The sequence below is a fragment of the Canis lupus genome, chromosome 23, assembly GCF_003254725.2.
Source record: "Canis lupus dingo isolate Sandy chromosome 23, ASM325472v2, whole genome shotgun sequence".
Lineage (NCBI taxonomy): Eukaryota > Metazoa > Chordata > Mammalia > Carnivora > Canidae > Canis > Canis lupus.
In genome coordinates, this window is record NC_064265.1 from 1,658,670 (window position 1) to 1,679,073 (window position 20,404).

A 20,404-nucleotide genomic window follows, 5' to 3' on the forward strand; every position below is an offset into this window, starting at 1 on the left:
GAATGACTGTAGGGTCAGGGTCAGGGTCAGCTAAAATGTACAAATCTGGGGGCACTGAGAGTCTGAGACACCAGGCCAGGGCCACCAGAGAAGTCAGTGGACGGTGGGGAGGGAGCTGCAAAGCCAGGAAGATGGTCAATGGGGGGGGAGGACTCCCACTGAGAACAAGAAGGTCACAGGTGTTTCATGCTATTTGGGCTCAGCTCAGGAGCCCTCTAACACACTTGATTACTGTAATAAGCATATTTCTACAGATTTGCACAATTTCTACAGATTCCTTCCAGGTCTGAGGAGAATGCTGTTGGAGCAGCTGGTGTTCAGCAGCTGGTGTTCAGCTGAGCCTCTTGTGCTCCTGCTTGTCTGCCGCCTTCCTCCCCGCCGTCGTGCTGGCTGCTCAGCTGCTGGTTTTTTGCAGCCCAAGGAGATTGTAATCTTTCTGGAGCACAACAGCTAGGGCCTCCTTGTTTGGTCTCTGCTCCCTGTAGCAGCCCACATGTGCCCTTTGTCCCCTAGAGTGGTTCATTCAAGAACACAGATCATACATATCATGCTCTTGCTTAAAGGACTGCTTCTAACTGCAACTAAAATAAAAGCAAACTCCTGACCTGGAAGGAGCCTGTCTGCCAGCCAGTTCACAGGAGCTGCAACTCCGCAGCCCCTGCCTGAGTCCTGCACTTGGGGCCCCACCCAAGGACATGTGCCTGCACCGCTCCTCTGCCGGGATGCCCTCCTCTGAGCTTCCGGCATGTCCCCCAATACACATGGAGACGCAGTGCCTTTTTATGGCCGTCCCATCGACTGGAGGCGCTGAGGCGTTCAGCCCCACACGGGATGGGACAGACACACCCAAGCAGCACCCATCCCTCCCAAAAAGCGAACCTGGTCTCAGCCAGACCCTCCATGGCTGTTCCTGGTGTCTGCTCCCACCTCATCTGAAGAGGGCGGTCCCTGGCCACCCCCACCACTTCCCATCCACCACCATCTATCTCCTCTCCTTCAGGGTGAGCATTTCTCGCCACCTGAGGTCCTTCATCTTGCTACGGTCTGTCTCCATCTCCAGAATGTCAATCTTCCTAGGACAATAAATGCTGTGATGCATAACAGGCGCTCGGCCAGTATCTGCCCAGTGACTGAATGAATGACAGGAGACTGTGTGAATGCCTCTTAAATGTACCCTAAAGAATCCCCAAAACAAAATAAACACAATGTACAAATATAGCATAGGGTGTGTATTTAACAAAATCAATTTTTCTGCTGCTTTTAACTGTTAATTTTCTAAAAAAAAAAAAATCTGTATTTTCAGATTCTCAGAGTTTAGATGGAGCTGCAGGTTGTAGTCAGTGTTCCCTGTGTTCTGTGAGGACAATCTCGCCCCAGAAGAGCTCCTTGAACAACCACAAAAGGAAAAAGTTCAGTGCACGTGGCAGTGACAGATGTCTACCACTGACCTGCTCTTTCAGCTGGGCCACTTTTTCTTGTAGGAGCATTTCCACATTCTTCAGAACTATTCCCACCTCTTCTAGGTGCTCTTTGGTGTCTTTAAGCTCCTTTTCACGTTCCTCCTGCCAAAAGAGGTTACAGATCAACAGTTTACATTCCAGAAAGAATCATCTCAGGCTTGCTTACTTCAGAATGGAAATTACCTAAAATGTGTAAATCTGGGAGGGACTGGGGATAACCCTTCATTTGGAAAGAGAAACAAAGAATGTCCTGCCACAAGCCACAGGGCTGACCGTACTCTTGTAGTTCAAGGGGAATCAGTGGACCGCTTTCCTGGCAATTTCTAATTTGAATTTATTTGAGAGAGAAACAGCAAGAGAGCACGGGGAGGGAGGGACAGGGACAGGGAGCTTGATCCCAGGACCCCGCAATCGTGACCTGAGCCGCAGGCCAATGATCAACCCACTGGGTCACCCAGGCACCCCTGCTTTTCTGGGAACTTAATCAATGGCTCCAAAGTGTGTTTCCCCAAATGTGCTCCTGCGTACTTCTAAAGGATTTCTGGTTAAATTTCCCCATTTTGTCAATATTCTATCATGGCTGGTCTTATCTCCTAACATTTTTGCACAATGCTGGAAGATTATTCTTCCAGAGAATGTGTGCTTCACAACCATCGAATCTTACCTGCCTTTCAAGGCTGGCTCCATTTCTTCCCCATGGAGGCCCCCCAGCCCCAACCTCAGGCTCTGACCTCTGTACCCTCCTGCCTGATGGATGCTTCCTCAGGAACTGCACTGTGACATTTCAGGGGGCACTTTCTCAGTCTTTGACACCCCGATGTACAGTGCACGCGTGCCAGGCTATTCAAGCACTTCAGATGTGCTAACTCGCTGATGCCTCACACGAATGCTCCGAGGTGGGGACCACTGGTACCCACCATTTACAGATGAGGAAACTGAAGCAGAGAGCGGATGAGGAGCTGGTCAGGCTTGCTCAGCTGGGAGGTGTGAGGCCTGGATCCCAACTGTGGTCCTGACCTGAGCCGCACGGTCCTGCTCCCCTTTAAGGCACTGACTGTTTCTAGGTCTCTAGATGCCTAGAGCAGGGCCTGGTGTGTGTGACTCTTCAGTGGACTCCTGTCCCACCACCTCCTCCTCCCTCCTCCTCATCCTCGCTATCCTTAAACATGCCAAGTACGAACCCATCTCAGGGCCTTTGCACATGCTGCTCCTTCCACCTCTCAAGCACTCTCCCCAGGTAAGTGGATGGCTCACTCCCTCAACTCCTCAGGTCTTGGCTCAAGGAACACATTGGTGAGGCCTTCTCTGGCCCCCCATTAAAAACTGCGAGGCGTCCTGCCCTGTAGCACTCAGGGACTCACCACCATCTGACAGGCTATCCTCATGACTCGTTTTCTTTTTTTTTTTTTTTTTTTCATGACTTGTTTGCATTTGTCTTCCTACCACCAGTGGAATGTAGGCTCAGGAGGGCACCGGCTTCTGCCAAATGTGTTCATTTCTGTATCTCCATACCCCAGACCTGTGTGCACCCAATAAACAACTTCTGCAGTCCTCGTGTGGGCCTGTGGGTAGGTTTTTTTCCATTCTGCAAAATGGTTTAAGATTCTCTTTAAATTAGATGCATCGTTTGTAAACTGGAAGTGTTCACGTAAAAACTTAGTTTCTGGCTTTCCTTTGAAATCGGGAGAACTGGCAGATGGGGCCTGCACTCCCCCAGGGTGACATAGGACCTCGCCCACAGCTTTAATCTAGGCCTCTACATCATCACATTCTGGCACTGTCAGCAGAGGGAGCGTGTGGTCCCTAACCATTAGCCACGTGGCCTCCACAGGCACGCGCAGCCCCTGCTGGAGACGCCCTTCAGGTCAACTGGCTCATCGTTGTCCAAGTGGGTGGGTGACACCCTCCCCAACGGGCTTGCCGCCCCTCCCTCTCGTCCCACGCTGTTCAGACTGGAATCGGGAACCCCTGGTAGCTGTACGACCCGACCTCTGGGAGCTGGGAGGCAGCTCCTGGCTGAGTGGCCAGATGCCCTACCTCATCACCCCGCGCCCGGGAGGAGGGCCTCAGGGCCTGGTCCCCACTCATCCGCCTCCCCCTCTCCTCCTGCAGGACACACTCCTTAGGGAGCCGCGGAGCTACCTGCCACTCCTCTTGCAGCAGCCGCTGCGGGCCAGCCACACGTCCCGAGGCCCCAGCTGCTGCACCAGCTCCTGCAACTGCGCAGCCTCCCCGGCGTGCGGACACCACGCCACCTTCGCCTCCGGTGGGCTGCGTGCAGCTGCGCCGGGGAGAAGCCCAAGATCACGCCGCCGTGGCGACACAGCAGGCAGGTGACACTCCACGCTCACCGCAGCTAACAGCCGGAGAGCACGCACAGGTCCCTGCCCCTGCGGCCCAGCGCCTCTGCACAGGCGCCCTGAGAGGTGATGCTGCGCCTCCACGGCCCAGGAGGATGGCGCTCTGGCTGGCTGGGTCCATTTAACCACCGCCACTCACGCAGTCATGCATGGTGACTGTCCCTGGGGCAGAGAGCTCACACTCCTGAGACGGGGCCAGGGCCACAGGGGGCAACCAGGACGCGGTGGAGGCCGGAGGGACCCCAGCACCCAGCCCACCAGCCACGGGGCAGAAGGCTTCCCTGCACTGGTGCCGTGCGGGACCATTTTTACTGGACCGTACATAATCCAGCCAGTCCTTCTACGGGACACCACTTAAATCTCTTTGGTTCTGGAGGCTTCCCCTAGAACACACAGGACTTCCTTGGCACCCTCCCTGGCCATGTCAGCCCTCACACACCCCTGTGGCCCCACAGATGGCAGTCTTGACTCTGTCAAGAGTCACACCCAAGGCAAGGGTCAGAGGGATGGGGAGGGTACAGCTCTGGCCACTCAGGGGCAAGAGCAAGCTCGTACTGTGTGGCTATTCCAAGGACAGGGGTCATCCCAGAGCGGCACACCGCACACAGTCTCCAGAACCACTCCCGGGCTCTTCTGGGAAAGTGCCATGTGATGACCAGGTCAGATGACCAGGACACACTCTCAGAGACGCCTAGTCTTCATCCACAGACACTGAAGACTCTTCAGAGGCACGGACGTGAAACAGGTATCTTGTTATTAGCAAAGCTGAGACCCTCACCTCCCCCGTGGACAGGTGAGGGCTGTGCTCCCCACCCCCCCAGTGGACAGGTGAGGGCTGTGTGCCCCCCACTTGCCGTGGACAGGTGAGCTCTGTGCCCTTCCCATGTGGACGGGTGAGGACTGTGTCCTCTCCCCATAGAGAGGCTCTTTGCTCTCCCCCTGAATCCAAGCTGGACCGAAAGAACACGGGGCGGGGTGGGGGGTGGGGGTGATGCTCTGTAATGCTGTGAGCCTGGCAGCTGTTCCTCTAAGGACATCTGGTGGCCTCTCCTGTCAGAGCTTCAGTGCTGTGCTCCGAGTGCCCCCTGCCACCGTGAGGCCAGGTGTGGGTGCTCCTGCTGACAGCACCACTGGGCCCCCATGCACCAACATGAAGGACAGGCTCTGCGACCTGACCCAGCTGTACCTTCAGGTGACACCCGCCCCAATGCCCCTGGACTGCAACAGCAACCCGAGCCACCAGGTGAAGACAGCCAGTGAGCCCACAGCCCTGAAGGAGAAGGGTAAGCAGTGCTACGAGCGGCCCAGTTTGGGGGTGGCTTGATGATACGCTGCAGCTCAGAACCAACATGGGGACCCCCAGGGGTGTGTGAAATGCACAGCACCCTGCTCCCCACACCCTCCCCTGAGCCAGTATCTTCTCCAACTCACTCCCCTGCTGATAGCTGTCTAACCTGCTCTGTCTCTGGACCCTTCTCCTCAAAACCACCCCAGGGGTGTGGGACAGCCCTGGCTGCCCCACGTTGTTCTGCAACCCCTTACCACGGCCTGTCCAGAGGCTCCTTAAGTTCCCTGTAGGCTCTTTTTACTACCCCAGGTGAACTTTCATCAGTGCGGCGGGGGAAGGTCCTCTTCTAAGTCACAAAGGACTCCTGACTTGGGGTCTCCCACCGTTGACAGTGGCTGCCTCCAAGCCTCAGAGAGCTCAAACTGGTCCAGGCAATTTCTGAAGGTTCCTTCCAGACTTAAAGACAGAGGAGGGGCACTCCAGATGCTCAAGCATCCCTGGGAGAATGCTTATTTGCAGCGGGAAGGCTGAGCCCATCCGAGCCCCCAGAAGCACCTCATAAGGCCTGGGGCACGGCACGGGGGGCCAGTTGGGGAGCCTGTGAAGAGGCTCAGATGGGGGAGGTACACAGGTGCCAAGCTCAAGGAAGGATGGTCCTGGGCCTCAGGCTAGGGGCCCCTCCCACACCAAGCTTGGAGACTTCTCCCACGCCCCCCCTTCCCTTTCTGTAGCCGCCAGCCCCCTGAGCCCCCCATCTGAGTCCACACTGGGCCCTGAGGGCACCTCCCGCTGTCAAGCACCTGCCATTCTCACCTCCTGCTTCCCCAGGAAGGACCAGCACCCCTGTCCTGTGTCCCTGCACCTCATGCTCTCAGGGCACCCCAAGGTCCTTGAATGGCCCACCCCACTCATGTCAGACTACAAGCCCTCCACCTCCTCCTCCGTGAGCCCTGAGAACCTGGCCCACTGCGTGCATACATGCTGGGAAAGGGGAGCCGGCAGAAGGCAAGAGCTCCACAGCCACACGTGTGTGCAAGTTCAGGGCTTCTGTGCACACAGCGGCCCATGTGAGAGTAACAGGCATCACGCCTGCTCACCATGGGACCACCACACCCTGGGGCCTTGGATCTGCCATGGCCCTCTCCTCAGAGGCCACCTGCTGCTCTCCGTTGCTCTTCTGTTCTACAGGTGGCACACCCAAGAGCACTGCTCTGCCTCTGGATAGCTTGACCAACCCTGTACGACGCTCGACTTCCGTGCCCAGCTGTGCAACCTCAGGCCAGCCCAATAACCTCTCTGGGCCAGACCAGTCCTGGCAACGTGCTGTCAGTGCCCAACGGCACTGAATTTCTTCCTGGCTGAGACCAAGCCACCGGCCATCATGCACACCCACCTGGTCTTGACTTTCTTCAAGGGTCTCTCTCAGCTGTGACTGTGACAGTCTCAGGCTCTGACATTCCTGATTCATGTGTTCAAGTTCCAGCTCAAGTTTTTGGATTTGCTCACTCTGTTTTTAAAAAATCAATTTCACAAATATAAGAAATCTCCTCAGCATGTTTAATCTCATACATGTTTCACGTAGAAACTTCAGAAATGTGCAGAAAGGCAAAAATTACAACATGTAAATTACCCATCATGCCAGCAGCCTGAGGACCACACCTGACATTGTGGTGTGACCTCAGCCCCTTCTCCACACATGCATTTCTAACAGTAAGACTGCCTTAATGTCATATAGTGTGGTTTCCTCATTATATCTCAAGCATTTCCCCATGACATTATTATCTGAAAATATGATTTTTAGTGACTGCACCATAACTTATTGACTCATTCAGTTTCTTGATGATTCAAGCTGATTCCAATTGTTTTGCTATTCTGAATACCACAGCAATGAAACTACTCCAGCTAAAAGCCCTTCCATGATGCTCAGATAAAATTCTCATACGCAGAATTATGAAGTCAGAGCACACTGACATTCTTAAGGCCCTTGATATATATTTTGCCCAAATGTCCTCCAGAGAGGTCTATCAGTCTACTCTCCTCACATCAGGGTTTAACTCCTTCCTGCTATTTTCTCTAGACAGTGAGGATTTGCAAAAGCTGAAGTCTACTAATTTTCCAGGGTGCATACTTATTAAATCTCCCTCTTTATCTGCGGGGTGAGTCTAGCTCCAAACATTTTAAGGCTGCTCCTGAGGTTTCAGACGACTCACCTGTAGCTCCTCCTGCTGCCCGGCCTCCTCCAGTCTGTGTGTCAACAGCTGAATGGTGACACGGTTCTTCTCATCCTGGGCCTGGTGGATAGAGGCCTCCTCTCCTAACTGGAGGACCTTGTGACTGAGCTGGGATACTTCATCCTTGCATTTCTGACTCTGGAGCAAAATGGGTTAAAATACATGTGACAAAGTTATTTTTTTAAACTGGAAGCTCAATTCAGATCATTCCAGTGGCTCCCCACCAGGGCCAATTTTGTTCCTCAAGGAACATCTGGCTATGTGTGGAGCCAGTGCAGCGCCGGTTCTCACCATGGGGAAGAGCACGGCTCCTGGCTTCTCGTGGTGGGGGAGCCCAGCATCCTCCAACGCAGGACAGACCTGGCCCTCGACGGCCACAGCCAAGGATGGGAAACTTTGCTCCACTGGCTCAAGGAAATGAGACCCATCTGGACCGTGAGAGGTGGTTACATCATGAACATACAAACCACTGCTCTGAAGACCTTTCATATTTTTTTCATTTCTTTCATGGTTATTTCCAATTATTTTAAACTTTTAAAGGAAAAAACCTAATTGAAGTGTATGAAGCTTCTCAAAGTCTTCTATGATCTTTGTCCTTAAACACATAAACGTAGCTTTCGGCCAGGGGCACGGGCAGGTGATTAAGGTGTGTATTCCACTTTCTCTGAGTGCGCTGGCGGGCAGATGGTGGGCACACAGGACATGCCCACTGGGTGGACAAGCCAACGCGCACCCCCAGGCTCTCACGGGAAAATGCCAGGGACATTCAGTGTTTGTGGCCTGGCCTCCTCCGAACTGGTTTTCAGTGCCACCAGCACCGCACACACACGCCACTGTCCCCGCGCTGTGCTAACCACCGTTTCATTATCATGTTTTTGAGGATTTGAGAAGCAGATGATGTAACCCTGAAAGTGTTTCAATGTGGATTATCTGTGCTTAGTGAGTCTACATGTTTTTCTCATGATCATTGCTCCTTCTCTCTCCGTGAACAGATTGTCCCCTCGTCCTGTCCTTAAAATCCCAGCAATGAGGGTAAAGAGGTGTTTTCAACACATCATAAGTTCGCAGCCATCGAGTCTGGGATGGAACTCTCTTGTGTTTATTACACTTTATTGTGGTTTCTCAGTTTTGATACATGTTCACCTTGTTCTCCTTGATGTTATTCAGAGCCAGAAATGGAACTTCCCTTCAGTCCATTTTCTTGTGTACCTTAATATTTTGTCTTTGTTTAGAAAGAATTTTAGACTCATACACCAGGTGCAGGGCTGTTACAGAGAACACCTGTGCACCCGCACCCAGGCGCCCCAGCTGCAGTGGTTCCCCGCATGCTTTGTGGGGATGCGCTCAGCAGGTGCATGTGCATGCACGTGTGTACACATACACAGACACAAGGCGCTTTTCTGAGCCATGGCCCTGCACTATGTGTTTCCTAAGGAAGTGAGTGTTCTCACATGACTGTCATGTAGGTCTGGCTTCAGGACACCATGCCACCCGCATCCCAGCTTTGTCAACCAGCCCAGGCATGACCCCTGGAGCACCCCTTCTGCCCCTCAGGCAGTGCCTCAATCTGGCAGGCTCTTAGCCTCCTTAAACCTGGGATGCTTCCGCAGGCTTCGTCTCATAGGACACTGAACATCTTGACAGACACGGCCCCACCCCACCTCTCCCCACCAGCAGTTCCTCATCTGGGACCGGCCTGCTGTTCCCTGTGCTTCGGCTCAGGCGCCGCCGTATGCCCCTTGGGTATCCCACCGAGGGTGTGGAGTGCCCTCTGTCTCTCCGTGTCTGTGTCCATCACCTTTTTAATTCTAACTTGTACTCATCTGGGTTTTAGTGCAGAAGACAAAATGAGATGCTAGCAGTCATCTGGTCACATGTTAAAACAAATGGATGTCTGTGCTACCGGGCCACCTGTGAATCTGAGCAGGCCTCAAGGCCCAGGGTCCAGCTGATAAGCAGCATAAGGAAAAGAAGAGCAGACTGAACAACAGTATCCAGAAACAGTTGGACAGATCCAGAATGTGGGATGGCCAGGTCTCTCCAAAGACACAGCCTTGTGGGGTGGATCAGGGCTTCCAGGTTGTAAAGACTGGAGACACATGGAGGCAGGTAGGCCATATCTTCCAAAGATGGCCTGGATGGATCTCTCAACCCATATCGCCTTCCTGGGCACTCACTCACCCGGAGGAGCAGATGTCTCTGCCTGTCCTCGCGGGATCCGAGCAAGGGTGGCACAGAATGGATTCTGAGAGCAGAAGCCTTGTGCCTGCCATGTGGTCCTCCTGTGCCCCCTTGGGATACTCCATCCAGGAGCCAAGCCCCAAGGGGAGGAGCCCCCAGACGACCTCAGCCCCAGCCTCTGGGTCACCAGCTGCCAGTCTTCCCAGCCCCAGTGACATGGAGCAGAGGCGGGCCACCTGTCCCCATACCCTATCTGAACCCCTGACCTGTGAGGTTCTGTGAGGGCAACAGAGTGGCTGTTTCTTGTCACCAGAAGAGCATCGATAGTTCAATGAGCCACCCTCAACTGTATCGTAGTTCCAAAAAATTTACCATATAAGACATTTCTGAATAGAGGGATGTAAATACGGTCGGAATACTGGATAGTGTCAGATAATTAAGTTTCTTAGGTGTTACGGTAGCACTGTGGTTAGGGAGAAGATGCCGGTGAACTATTTAGAAGCACAGTCTCACTTATCTGTCACTTACTTTCAAATGGGCTTGAAAACACACACAGACACACAGTACAGGGAGATACAAAGACAGGTATAAACTAACCAAAGTACGTACAGTATTAATTCCAACCATCTAACTAAGGTTGTAGTATGATGGCTGACCAGTGTGGGTTATGTCAACTTTTCTATGTGTGTAAAGCTTTTTATATTAAAAAGCTGAGGGAAAGAAAACAAATGGATACCTAGAATGCACTTACAAGTGTGTCCTAGAAATCAGCCCAAAAGGAAAAGGGATGACCCAGGAAAGCCCCTGATGGGTCGTTTCACAGGAAGTTGGTCTGCAGGCAAACGCAGTCTGAACTTTTCATCTTCAATCAGCCCAGGAAGGACCCTCATGAGGGAGAAGGTCCAAGCAAGACCAGCATGCACTCTCCACAGAGGCAGACACCCAGAGCCAGGCCAGATGGTCCCCGCAGCAGAATCCCCCTGGGGCCTGTGTGACACAGGCGGCACCGGGAGAGAAGAGCCGCGGGACTCCCCCTGGGGCCAGCGCGGGGCTGAGAAGCCAGACATGGCAGGTGCCCCCAACACGGCCCACCCCGAGAACGGGGCCTGCATTTGGTAAGGTGGCAGGACAGGAGATGAACACCCACTGTATCTCTGCATCCTAACGGTGAGCATACAGAACCCGAATCAGAAACATAATACTAGTTCTGGCCTCTGGTCTCCCCATTAAGAAAAAGGCCAGGTAAAGCTGAAGTTACCCTCTCTCTAGAATCCATCAGAGAACTGCTGTCACAGGGCAAACCCACACCCTGGAAACTGGTTCAAAGCTCACTGGGAGCAGGGGCCAGAGCCTGAACTGGGGTGGGGGGGTCAGGGGGGTGGGGCGTGCCCCCTAAGGATGAAGGCCAGAGCTGTACCCGGCTGGCCGGCTGATGGGTTAGCAAGTGATGGTCTCAGGGGAGCCCCCAACGTTCCTGAGACACACCAGGTGCTTGCCCTTAACATCAGAGAAAATCCCCTCAGGCCTCTAGCAGGTGGGACTAAGGAAGTGCTCTGGACTGAAATGTGACCCCTCCAAATTCCTATGTTGAAGCCCTAAGCCTCCAGTAGGGCTGTGTTTGGAGATGAGGCTTTCAGGAGCTAATGAGGGTTCAGTGAGCTTCCCTGGGGAGGGTCCTAACCTGACAGGACTGTAACCTTCTGAGAAGCAGAGCACCATCTCTCCCTCTGTGTGGCCCCGGGGGAAGGGTCAGGTGAGGACGCAGCAAGCAGGGAGCTGTCTTCAAGTCAGGAAGATGGGAGAGCCAGCCAGCACCTAGTCCTGGCCTCTGGCCTCCAGAACTGCAAGACTATGTATTCCTGTTAAGTCCCGCAGCCAACCGCGTCTTGTTACGGCGCTGAGGAGACCAACACAGTGGCCATTCTGAAGGACACTCAACATAATGTTGTGTCAACATCAATAGCTTGGTTATGATATGTGTTATAGGCTGATTCCTGTCCACCCACAAGTTATATATTGAAGTTCGCACTCCCAGTATCTCAGAATATGACTTTATTTAGACACAGGGTCTTTAAATAGGTGATTAATAGAAAATGACGTCCTATGAGTGGGCCCTAATCTAACATGATAGTGTCCAATTAAGAAGAGATTAGAACATAGACTTGTAAAAAAAACAAACAAAAAAAAAACACAGACGTGTAAGAGGGAAGGCCATGTGAGGACACAGGAAGATGGCCATCTAAAGACAGGCTCAAGAAATTAACCTGCCAACCCTTGACCTTATACCTCTAACCCCAAGAACTATAAGGAAATAAATTTCTGTTGTATAGGCCACTCAGACTGTGGTATTTTGTTATGTCAGCTTTAGTGAACTAATACAGATATTACACTGCAGTTTTATGAAGTGTTACCAGTAGAGGATCCAAAGTCTTTGGGATACAGTAAAGAAGGAAAATTATGGCAATACAGGCCTACCTCAAGAAACAAGAAAACCTCAAATACAAAATCTAACCTTATAGCTAAAAGAACTAGAAAAAGAACAAACAAAACCTAAAACCAATAGAAGGAAGGAAATAATCAAGATTAGAACAAAAATAAATTATGTAGAAACTAAACAAACAAAAAACCAGTAGAACAGATCAGTGAAACCAGGAGCTGGTTCTTTGAAAAATTAATAAATTTGATAAGCTCCTGGCTAATCAAAAAGAAAAGAGAAAGGACCCAAATACATAAAATCACAAATGAGAGGAGAGATGACAATACAATTATGAAAGAATGTTATGAAAAACTCTATGCTAACAAATTGGACAGCCCAGAAGAAATGGATAAATTCCTAGAAACATATAAACTACCAAAACTGAAACAGGAAGCAACAGAAAATTTGAACAGATTGATAACCAGCAAAGAAACTGAATTAGTAATCAAAAATCTCCCAACAAACAAAAGTCCAGAACCAGATGGCTTCACAGGTAAATTCTACCAAACATTTGAAGAAGAGTTAATACCCATTCTCCTCAAACTATTCCAAAAAGTAAAAAAGGAAGGAAAATTTCTAAATTCATTCTATGAGGCCAGTATTACCTGGATACCAAAACCAGATAAAGACACCACCAAAAAAGAGAACTATAGGCCTGTTTCTCTGATGAACACAAATGCAAAGATCCTCAACAAAATACTAGCAAACTGAACCCAATAATACATTAAAATATCATTCACCACAATCAAGTGGGATTTATTTCTGGGTTGCAAGGTGGTTCAAAATTTGCAAATCAATCTACGTAACACATTACATTAATATAAGAAAGGATAAGAACCACGTGATCATTTTATTTTAATTTTTTAAAAGATTTTATTTATTCATGAGAGACAGAGAGAGAGAGAGAGAGGCAGAGACATAGGCAGAGGGAGAAGCAGGTTCCATGTAGGGAGCCCAATGTGGGACTCAATCCTGGGACTCCAGGATCATGCCCTGAGCTGAAGGCAGGCACTTAACAGCTGAGCCACCCAGGCATCCCCCACATGATCATTTTAATAGATACAGAAAAAGCATTTGACAAATTGCAACAGCCATTCATGATTAAAAACCCTCAACAAAGTAGGTTTACAGGGAACGTACCCCAACATAATAAAGGCCATAGATGAAAAACCCACAGCTAGCATCATCCTCAATGAGGGAAACTGAGAGCTTTTTCCCTAAGGTCAGGACCAAGATAGGGATGTCCATTCTTACCAGTGTCATTCAACATAGCACTAGAATTCCTAGCCATAGAAATCAGACAAGAAAGGGCACCTGAGTGGCTCAATCGGTTAAGCATCTGCCTTTGGCTCAGATCACAATCCCAGGGTCCTGAGATGGAGGCCCACATCAGGCTTCCTGCTCAGCAGGGAATCTGGTTCTCCCTTCTGTGCATGCTCACTCACTCTCTCGCACTCTCTCTCTCTCAAATAAATAAATGAATAAATAAAATCTTTTTTAAAAAGTCAAGAAAAAGAAATGAAAGATATCTTAATTGGCAAGGAAGAGGTAAAACTTTCATTATTTGTAGTTAACATGATACTATATATGGAAACCCTAAAAGATTCTACCAAAAACTGCTAGAACTGATAAATGAATTCAGGAAAGTTGAAGGATACAAAACCAACATTCAGAAATCTGTTGCATTTCTATACATTAATAATGAAGCAGCAGAGAGAGACATTAAGGAATCATCCCATTTATAATTACACCAAAAAAAAAATAAGACCCCTAGGAATAAACCCAACCAAAGAAGTAAAAGACCTGTATCTGAAAACTATAAAACACGGATGAAAAAAAAACTGAAGATGACAAAGAAATGGAGACATTCCATGGTCATGGATCGGAAGAACAAATATTGTTAAAAATGTCTATATTGCCCAAAGCAATCTGTCGATCCCTATCAAAATGCCAACAGCATTTTTTTATAAGAAAATACCAATCCTAAAATTTGTATGGAATCACAAAAGACCTTGAATAGCCAAAGTAACTTTGAAAAAGAATAGCTGGAAATAAGGCGACCCGACCCGGTGGCTCAGCAGTTTGGCCCCACCTTCAGCCCAGGGCGTGATCCTGGAGACCCGGGATAGAGTCCTGCGTCATGCTTCCTGCATGGAGCCTGCTTCTCCCTCTGCCTGTGTCTCTGCCTCTCTCTGTGTCTCTCATGAATAAATAAATAAAATCTTAAAAAAAAAAAAAAAAAGAAAAGCTGGAAATATCACAATTCAAGACTCCAAGTTATATTACAAAGCTGTAGTAATCAAAACACTATAGTATTGGTACAAAAATAGACACGTAGATCAATGGGACAGAATAGAAAACCCAGAAATAAACCCACAATTATATGGTCAATTAATTTCCCACAAAGCAGGAAAGAATATCCAATGGGAAAAAGTCTCTTTAACAAACGGCATTGGGAAAACTGGACAGCTACATGCAAAAGAATGAAACTGGACCACTTTCTTTCACCATACACAAAATTATACTCAAAGTGGATTAAAGACCTAAATGTGAGACCTGAAGCCACAAAAGTCCTAGAGGAGAGCACAAGCAGTAATGTTTCTGACATTGGCTATAGCAACTTCTTTCTAGATAGGTCTCCTGAGGCATGGAAATATATGCAAAAATAAACTACTAGGATTACATCCAAATAAACAGCTTCTGCAGAGTGAAGGAAACGGTCAACAAAACTAAAATGCAGCCTATGGAATGGGAGAAGATATCTGCAAATCACATATCAGATAAAAGGTTAGTATTCAAAATATAAAGAACTTATAAAACTCAACACTCAAAAAACCAGATATTCCAATTTAAAAATGGCAGACCACATGAATAGACATTTTTCTAAAGAAGACATCTAGGTGGCTGACACATGAAAAAAAACACTCATCATCAGGGAAATACAAATCAAAACTATGAGATACCACCTCACACCTGTCAGAATAGCTAAAATCAAAACACAAGGAACATCAAGTGTGGCAAGGATATGGAGAAAGGAGTACTCCTCATGTACTGTTGGTGAGGATGCACATTCTTCCAAAAATTTTTTGGATGTTCTTTAAAAAGTTAAAAATAGAACTACTCTATGATCCAGTAGTCACCCTACTAGGTATTTACCCACAGAATACAAAAATATTAATCCAAAGGCATACATACACCCCAATGTTTATAGCGGCATTATCTACAATAGCTACATTATGGAAACAGTTCAAGTGTCCATCAACTGATAAATGGATAAAGAAGATGTGAGATATAAATAAAATATTGTTTGGTCATAAAAGAGAAAGAAATCTTGCCATTTGCAATGACATGGATGGAGCCAGAAAGTATAATGCTAAGCAAAATAACTCAATCAGAGAAAGACAAATACCATATGATTTCACTCTTATGTGGAATTTAAAAAATAAATGAGTATTGGGGGAAAAAAGAGAGGTGCAAATCTAGAAGCTCTCAACTACAGAGAGTAAACTCATGACTACCAGAGGGAAGGTGGGCAGGGGGATGGAAATAGGCAATGGGGACTAAGGATTTCCCCTGTCGTGATAAGCACTGGGTGATGTATGGAAGTACAATCACTATACTGTGCACCTGAAACTAATATAGTACTGTGTGTTAACTAAGTGAAATTAAAGTTAAAATAAAAACTTTTAAAAAATGTTACCATTGCAGGAAACTGGTCAAAGCATTTAAAGACTTACTCTATATTTCTTACAACTATATGAGTCTCCAACAATCAATAACATATCAATTAAAAAAAGAATTTAAAAGAAACAAGAATGATGTATCATCCCAGCTTGTGTGTTTTCTTCTTAATAATTCATCCAAAAGCCAGTAAATGAGACTAAGTATGAAAAGCATCTGTATATGGGGGCAAAGAGAGGACCAGTGTGGGGTTAGCGCTGAAACAGAGTGAGAAGGGTGTTTCTGCATGGGGTAAAGGGAGATTAATCAACAGTAAGTAGATCTCCTGAAGATAGAAACCAGACTTCTCACTGCTGGAGATATGAGTTACAAACATGGAAGAGGAGAAACTAGGATCATCCTTATGATATTAGGTGGGAATTGCATACATGGGGTTTGAATTCATGATTTTCAGTAGAGAGATACATAAATAAATATTAATGAAACCATATGCATGTCAGTGTGTATGTATAACAACATATACTTAGCTCTATCCACTGACTGTGCCAGGAAGTCGATGCCCCAGTAGCAGTGGGCACTCCTGGTGCTCAGGTCTTGGCCTCTAAACACCATTCTATATTAAAGGTGACCAGGAGCTCCTTGGGGAAGTAGCTGATTACAGAACTGAGGCAGGGAAAGTATCAGATGAACCTGGAATATCTGGGATACCAGAAAATAAGGGAAATGCTCAAAAAATGATCAGGATCTGGTCTGGAGGACCAAGAAACCACTGTGAAGGGACTCTCATTGGCCAGCTCTGGGACAATTTGAGCACAAGAATAAATACTGATGGTAATGTATTAACCCACTGAATAAAACAGGAACTTAGGATAGTAACATGATGATGGAATGAATAAATAAGCGAACAGAAGAGAAAGCTCTTCTTTACACTAGAATACCAATAAATATAAAAGGAATGGTGATATTAGTTACCAGCTGCCACCATTACAGCAAGAAACAAAGGATGCTAAAACAAGGAGCTGAGAGTTCAACAGGAAACAGGGTATTTACCTAATGCCAAAGTATCTACCCACACAATACTCACCAGTTACAAAGGGAAAAGTAACCTTATTGTAAAGAAGCCTAGTCAGCACCACCTAACCAGGAATCCAAGCCAGCATCACTAGGAATGGGACAAATCATGCCCAAGAGGCATTATCTAAAGGGAACAAAGCTAATTGGGGGGCTTCCTACAAAATAACTGCTTGTAATCTTCAAAACTGCCTATTCCTAAAAACCAAGGACTGACTGAAGGGGCCATGTAATTCTGAAGGTGAGGGGACAGGTAGCAAAGCTCAGTGGGGTGCGGGCTCAGACAGCACTTCTGCATTCACGTTATTGTCCTGACTCTGAGCCAGGGAAGGGGCTGATGGACTGGCAACTCACTCTCAGATCTTTCAGGAAAGTGTTCTGTCCTTCCTTTTTTTAAGTTTGACACTATTTCGAAATAATGAAAAAAGGAGGGCGGTGTTAGCATCATGCAGGTGTCAATACCTGACCTGTTTGTTGAGTTCTTCTACTTCAGAGCAGGTCTTTTCCTTGTCTCTCCTTAAAACCTCGATTTCCTTCCTGTTGAAGAAGCAAAATTTACAGCATCACTGACCAGCCAGTTTCTTTTTCCCTATCATTGCCCTCATAACAGTAGTGGCTCGGGTTTGCAGCCACAGAACAGATTCTCACTCCTGCCCCTGGGAGCCCAGAGCCACCACTCTGTCACTGTTCTCCACCACTGCTGCTTCCTACCCTGTTGGGCACCCGACCCTGAGAACCAGAGGAACACACAGTAAGAACCTCCATGGCATTTCTCAGCTACACACAGCAGTATCTCTCTAGCAAAACGTGATGATTTACACCGAGCAGCATAAATAGGATACAGCAGCCTTGTCTGGGGCTACAGCTGGGGTCTCTTATAAAATGGGTCCTGCCAGCAAACTAAGGAAACAATGGTTTCTAGAGGGGAAAAAACCTTTTAGATTTCAGAACTGCTGTAACGTAATAGCAATCACTTGTTGACCACCTGCTCTGGATGTCATGTTTTAATCATCTTGAACTTCATAGCTGAAAAAAATAAAAAGGGTCAACCAACTGTTCTTGGCTAAGACTATGTTAGTGAGGGATCCCTGGGTGGCACAGCGGTTTAGAGCCTGCCTTTGGCCCAGGGCAAGATCCTGGAGACCCAGGATCGAATCCCACGTCGGGCTCCCAGTGCATGGAGCCTGCTTCTCCCTCTGCCTATGTCTCTGCCTCTCTCTCTCTCTCTCTCTGTGACTATCATAAATAAATAAAAATTTTTAAAAAATGACTATGGTAGTGAAAGCAGAAAGCCCCTCCCCTTCCACACACACAGTGTCTCCTGCCTCAGTGCTCAGGCTCCCACCCCTCTCCCCAGCCCCTTCCCCTAACCCACTGAAATCCATGGGCCAGAAACCAAGTGGAACCAATGATCAGGATATAAAGAAGCAGATTCCAGAAAGGCTCCAGAAGCATCCCTTACTGCTTCAGAAATACCACCCCATGGCATGATGTGGAGCAGCTCCGTAAGGGAAGAAAAGTGCTTATTCAGACTTGAGAGAGAAGTAGCCCAAGCTGGAGCAGCTCATTGTGGTGTTGATCTGCTGCAGAACATACATGCTCTATGTTATACTTAGGAGCCCTGGAAGGAAGGTGGCTGCCTACATCTGGAAGGGGGTCCAAGCTCTCCCCTGCCTGTCAGGGGTGGTGGGTCAGAGGTCAGCATGGCTCACCTCTTTGTGATTTTCTGGAACACAGGGTGGATTTGTCAACACTCCCTGCTTTCCACGGCAATACTTTTGAAGCTCACTGTACAAAGATCAAAAGGTGCTATAGACTGGGGAGTTCAGGTAGGAATCACTGAGCCGGGGTCCTTACCTCTGTGCATCCTTTGTCCTTTCTGCAGCTTCAAGCTCTTGCTGAATCTTTCGCAGCTCATTTTTCAGCCATGAGTTTTCCTCAGAAAGTCTATCCAACTCGATTCTGCATGAAAAATTGGAAAAAAGAAGTAACAGTGGGGACTCCAGGAGCCACTGTACTTGAGGTGGGTCCCTCAATAGGAAAGAGCAAGCATGAACAGTGACTACTGCCACCATATGCAGTTCATGTGAGTCTGGGCTTGCAGGTAAAGTCACGGTGGTCCTGCATTATCCTTGGGTAGCACAGGGCACACTGTTCCTTTTTCTTTATGCACTGCTAACATGCTATGGTTTGTACCTCCCAAGCCACAAGCTACAGAACATAAAGCTTTTTTAGCTTCTAAAACAGTCACACAATCAACAACTCATTCATGTAGTCAGCACCTCGGTTCTGTCTGCTATATGTTGACCTGTTACCACATCTTACAACCACTCACTCAAATAAGTGCTCGCTCGTGGTTGGTATCACACACAATTCTGGCTGTGGGTCCTCAGGTTACTGCAGAGGAGACTCATCTCCCCACCCCTTGCCCTTACCCCCCAGAGAACTCTAGCATAGAGCTAAGAACACAAGGCATCAGAAGACCAAAATACATTTTCCTCTTGAATGAGAGCCACCTGTGTCGTACACTCCAAGGTCAGCACTGAGGAGGAAAAAACTGGGGAGATGCCCCCATCAGTGTAGAGAGAGGCACCTGATGGGTGGTGGGTCCCTCAACAGGAAAGAGCAAGCATGAACAGTGACTACAGGTACCAAGTTGCCTGGAGCCACCTTTGCTTTCCAATAACTTAGCAAGCTCTCCACTTATCTACCACCACTGACATATAACTGATGAGCAATTTGCCAGTAAAGATCACCAATGAGGCAGCCTAAAACCCATGCCTGCTGAGAAATTTATTTTTTAGATTTTATTTATTTGAGAGAGTGAGCGAGCACGAGTGAGGGAGGGGCAGAGGGAGAGGGAGAAACACACTCTCCACTGAGCACAGAGCCTGACGCAGGGCTCAATCCCAGGACCCTGAAATCATGACCTGAGCTGAAGGCAGACGCTTAACCAAGCCACCCAGGTACCCCCAGAGAAATTTATTATTAATAGATGCTAGTCTGACTGACACTTATTCCCCCTCAAAGCACCCTATCTGGCATTAGCTTCTAATTTTTTCAATCTAAAAATACTCAAAGCCACACGATCTTGTTATGTCTATTTAACGTAATATGCTTGAAATACCAAGCATAAGTGTCTTCTTCATAGGAGCATAAATATAACTTCATTTTATCCCACAAGGAACCAAAGAGAATAATAAAGAGAAGTCATTGGAATTTTTAAAGCAGCAAAGATTTCGAGCAGAGGAGTGAAACAAATGAGGTGTTTGGAAACTGCCATTCTGGCTCCAGTAGAAAACAAACTGATTCAGTGCAGTTGTGTGTACTGGGGCAGAGGGAGGGGGTTCCCACTTCCAGCTTCCTGGACCTTAGATAAGCTGACAGGGGTCCCACCCCACCAAGCAACCAGAGCTGTATGAGGCTCATTATACAATGGGAGATTGTCCTCATAGAAGGTAATGGAAACCTCTAAGGGCCCCCTAACAAAACAAAAAACTAGAAGCTGAAGCCCCAGCTGTGAGCATTAAGCCACACAAAGATAGGGTTACCCCGAGGCCAATGCCTATGTCAGCACTGTCATCAGCAGCGTGGGAAAACCACACTGTGGACACCTACATAAAGCCAGTGCCCCAGGAAGAGGTTAAAGTGGTCCC

General features: G+C 48.1%; 2 protein-coding genes and 1 long non-coding RNA gene across 10 annotated transcripts in view; 2 read left to right on the top strand and 1 right to left on the bottom strand.

The window, feature by feature from the left end:
• The window catches only part of GINS1 (GINS complex subunit 1), a 35,621-nt gene extending 32,610 nt beyond the window's left edge, over nt 1–3,011 (top strand). Inside the window, exon 7 of one of the 2 annotated variants that reach the window (XM_025461502.3) lies at nt 2,910–3,011. The gene's annotated coding sequence lies outside the window, so the exon portion shown is untranslated. Of the gene's footprint in view, nt 1–273; nt 1,219–2,909 lie in introns of those variants that run through there. The other variant, XM_025461503.3, reaches the window with a different exon arrangement.
• NINL (ninein like) overlaps nt 1–20,404 on the bottom strand; it is a 138,033-nt gene that overhangs the window by 2,646 nt on the left and 114,983 nt on the right. For 6 of the 7 annotated variants that reach the window (XM_025461492.3, XM_025461491.3, XM_025461489.3 and 3 more), the window contains 5 exons: nt 18,606–18,710; nt 17,216–17,285; nt 7,319–7,477; nt 6,502–6,615; nt 1,449–1,562 (listed from right to left, as the gene is read on the bottom strand). In XM_025461492.3, coding sequence (XP_025317277.1) covers nt 1,449–1,562; nt 6,502–6,615; nt 7,319–7,477; nt 17,216–17,285; nt 18,606–18,710 — 562 coding nt within the window. Of the gene's footprint in view, nt 1–1,448; nt 1,563–6,501; nt 6,616–7,318; nt 7,478–17,210; nt 17,286–18,605; nt 18,711–20,404 lie in introns of those variants that run through there. The other variant, XM_049100086.1, reaches the window with a different exon arrangement.
• Nucleotides 3,804–8,535, top strand: LOC125753454 (uncharacterized). The gene is made up of 3 exons (XR_007405344.1): nt 3,804–4,565; nt 5,013–5,103; nt 6,297–8,535. It is a non-coding gene; the product is annotated as an uncharacterized LOC125753454 (long non-coding RNA).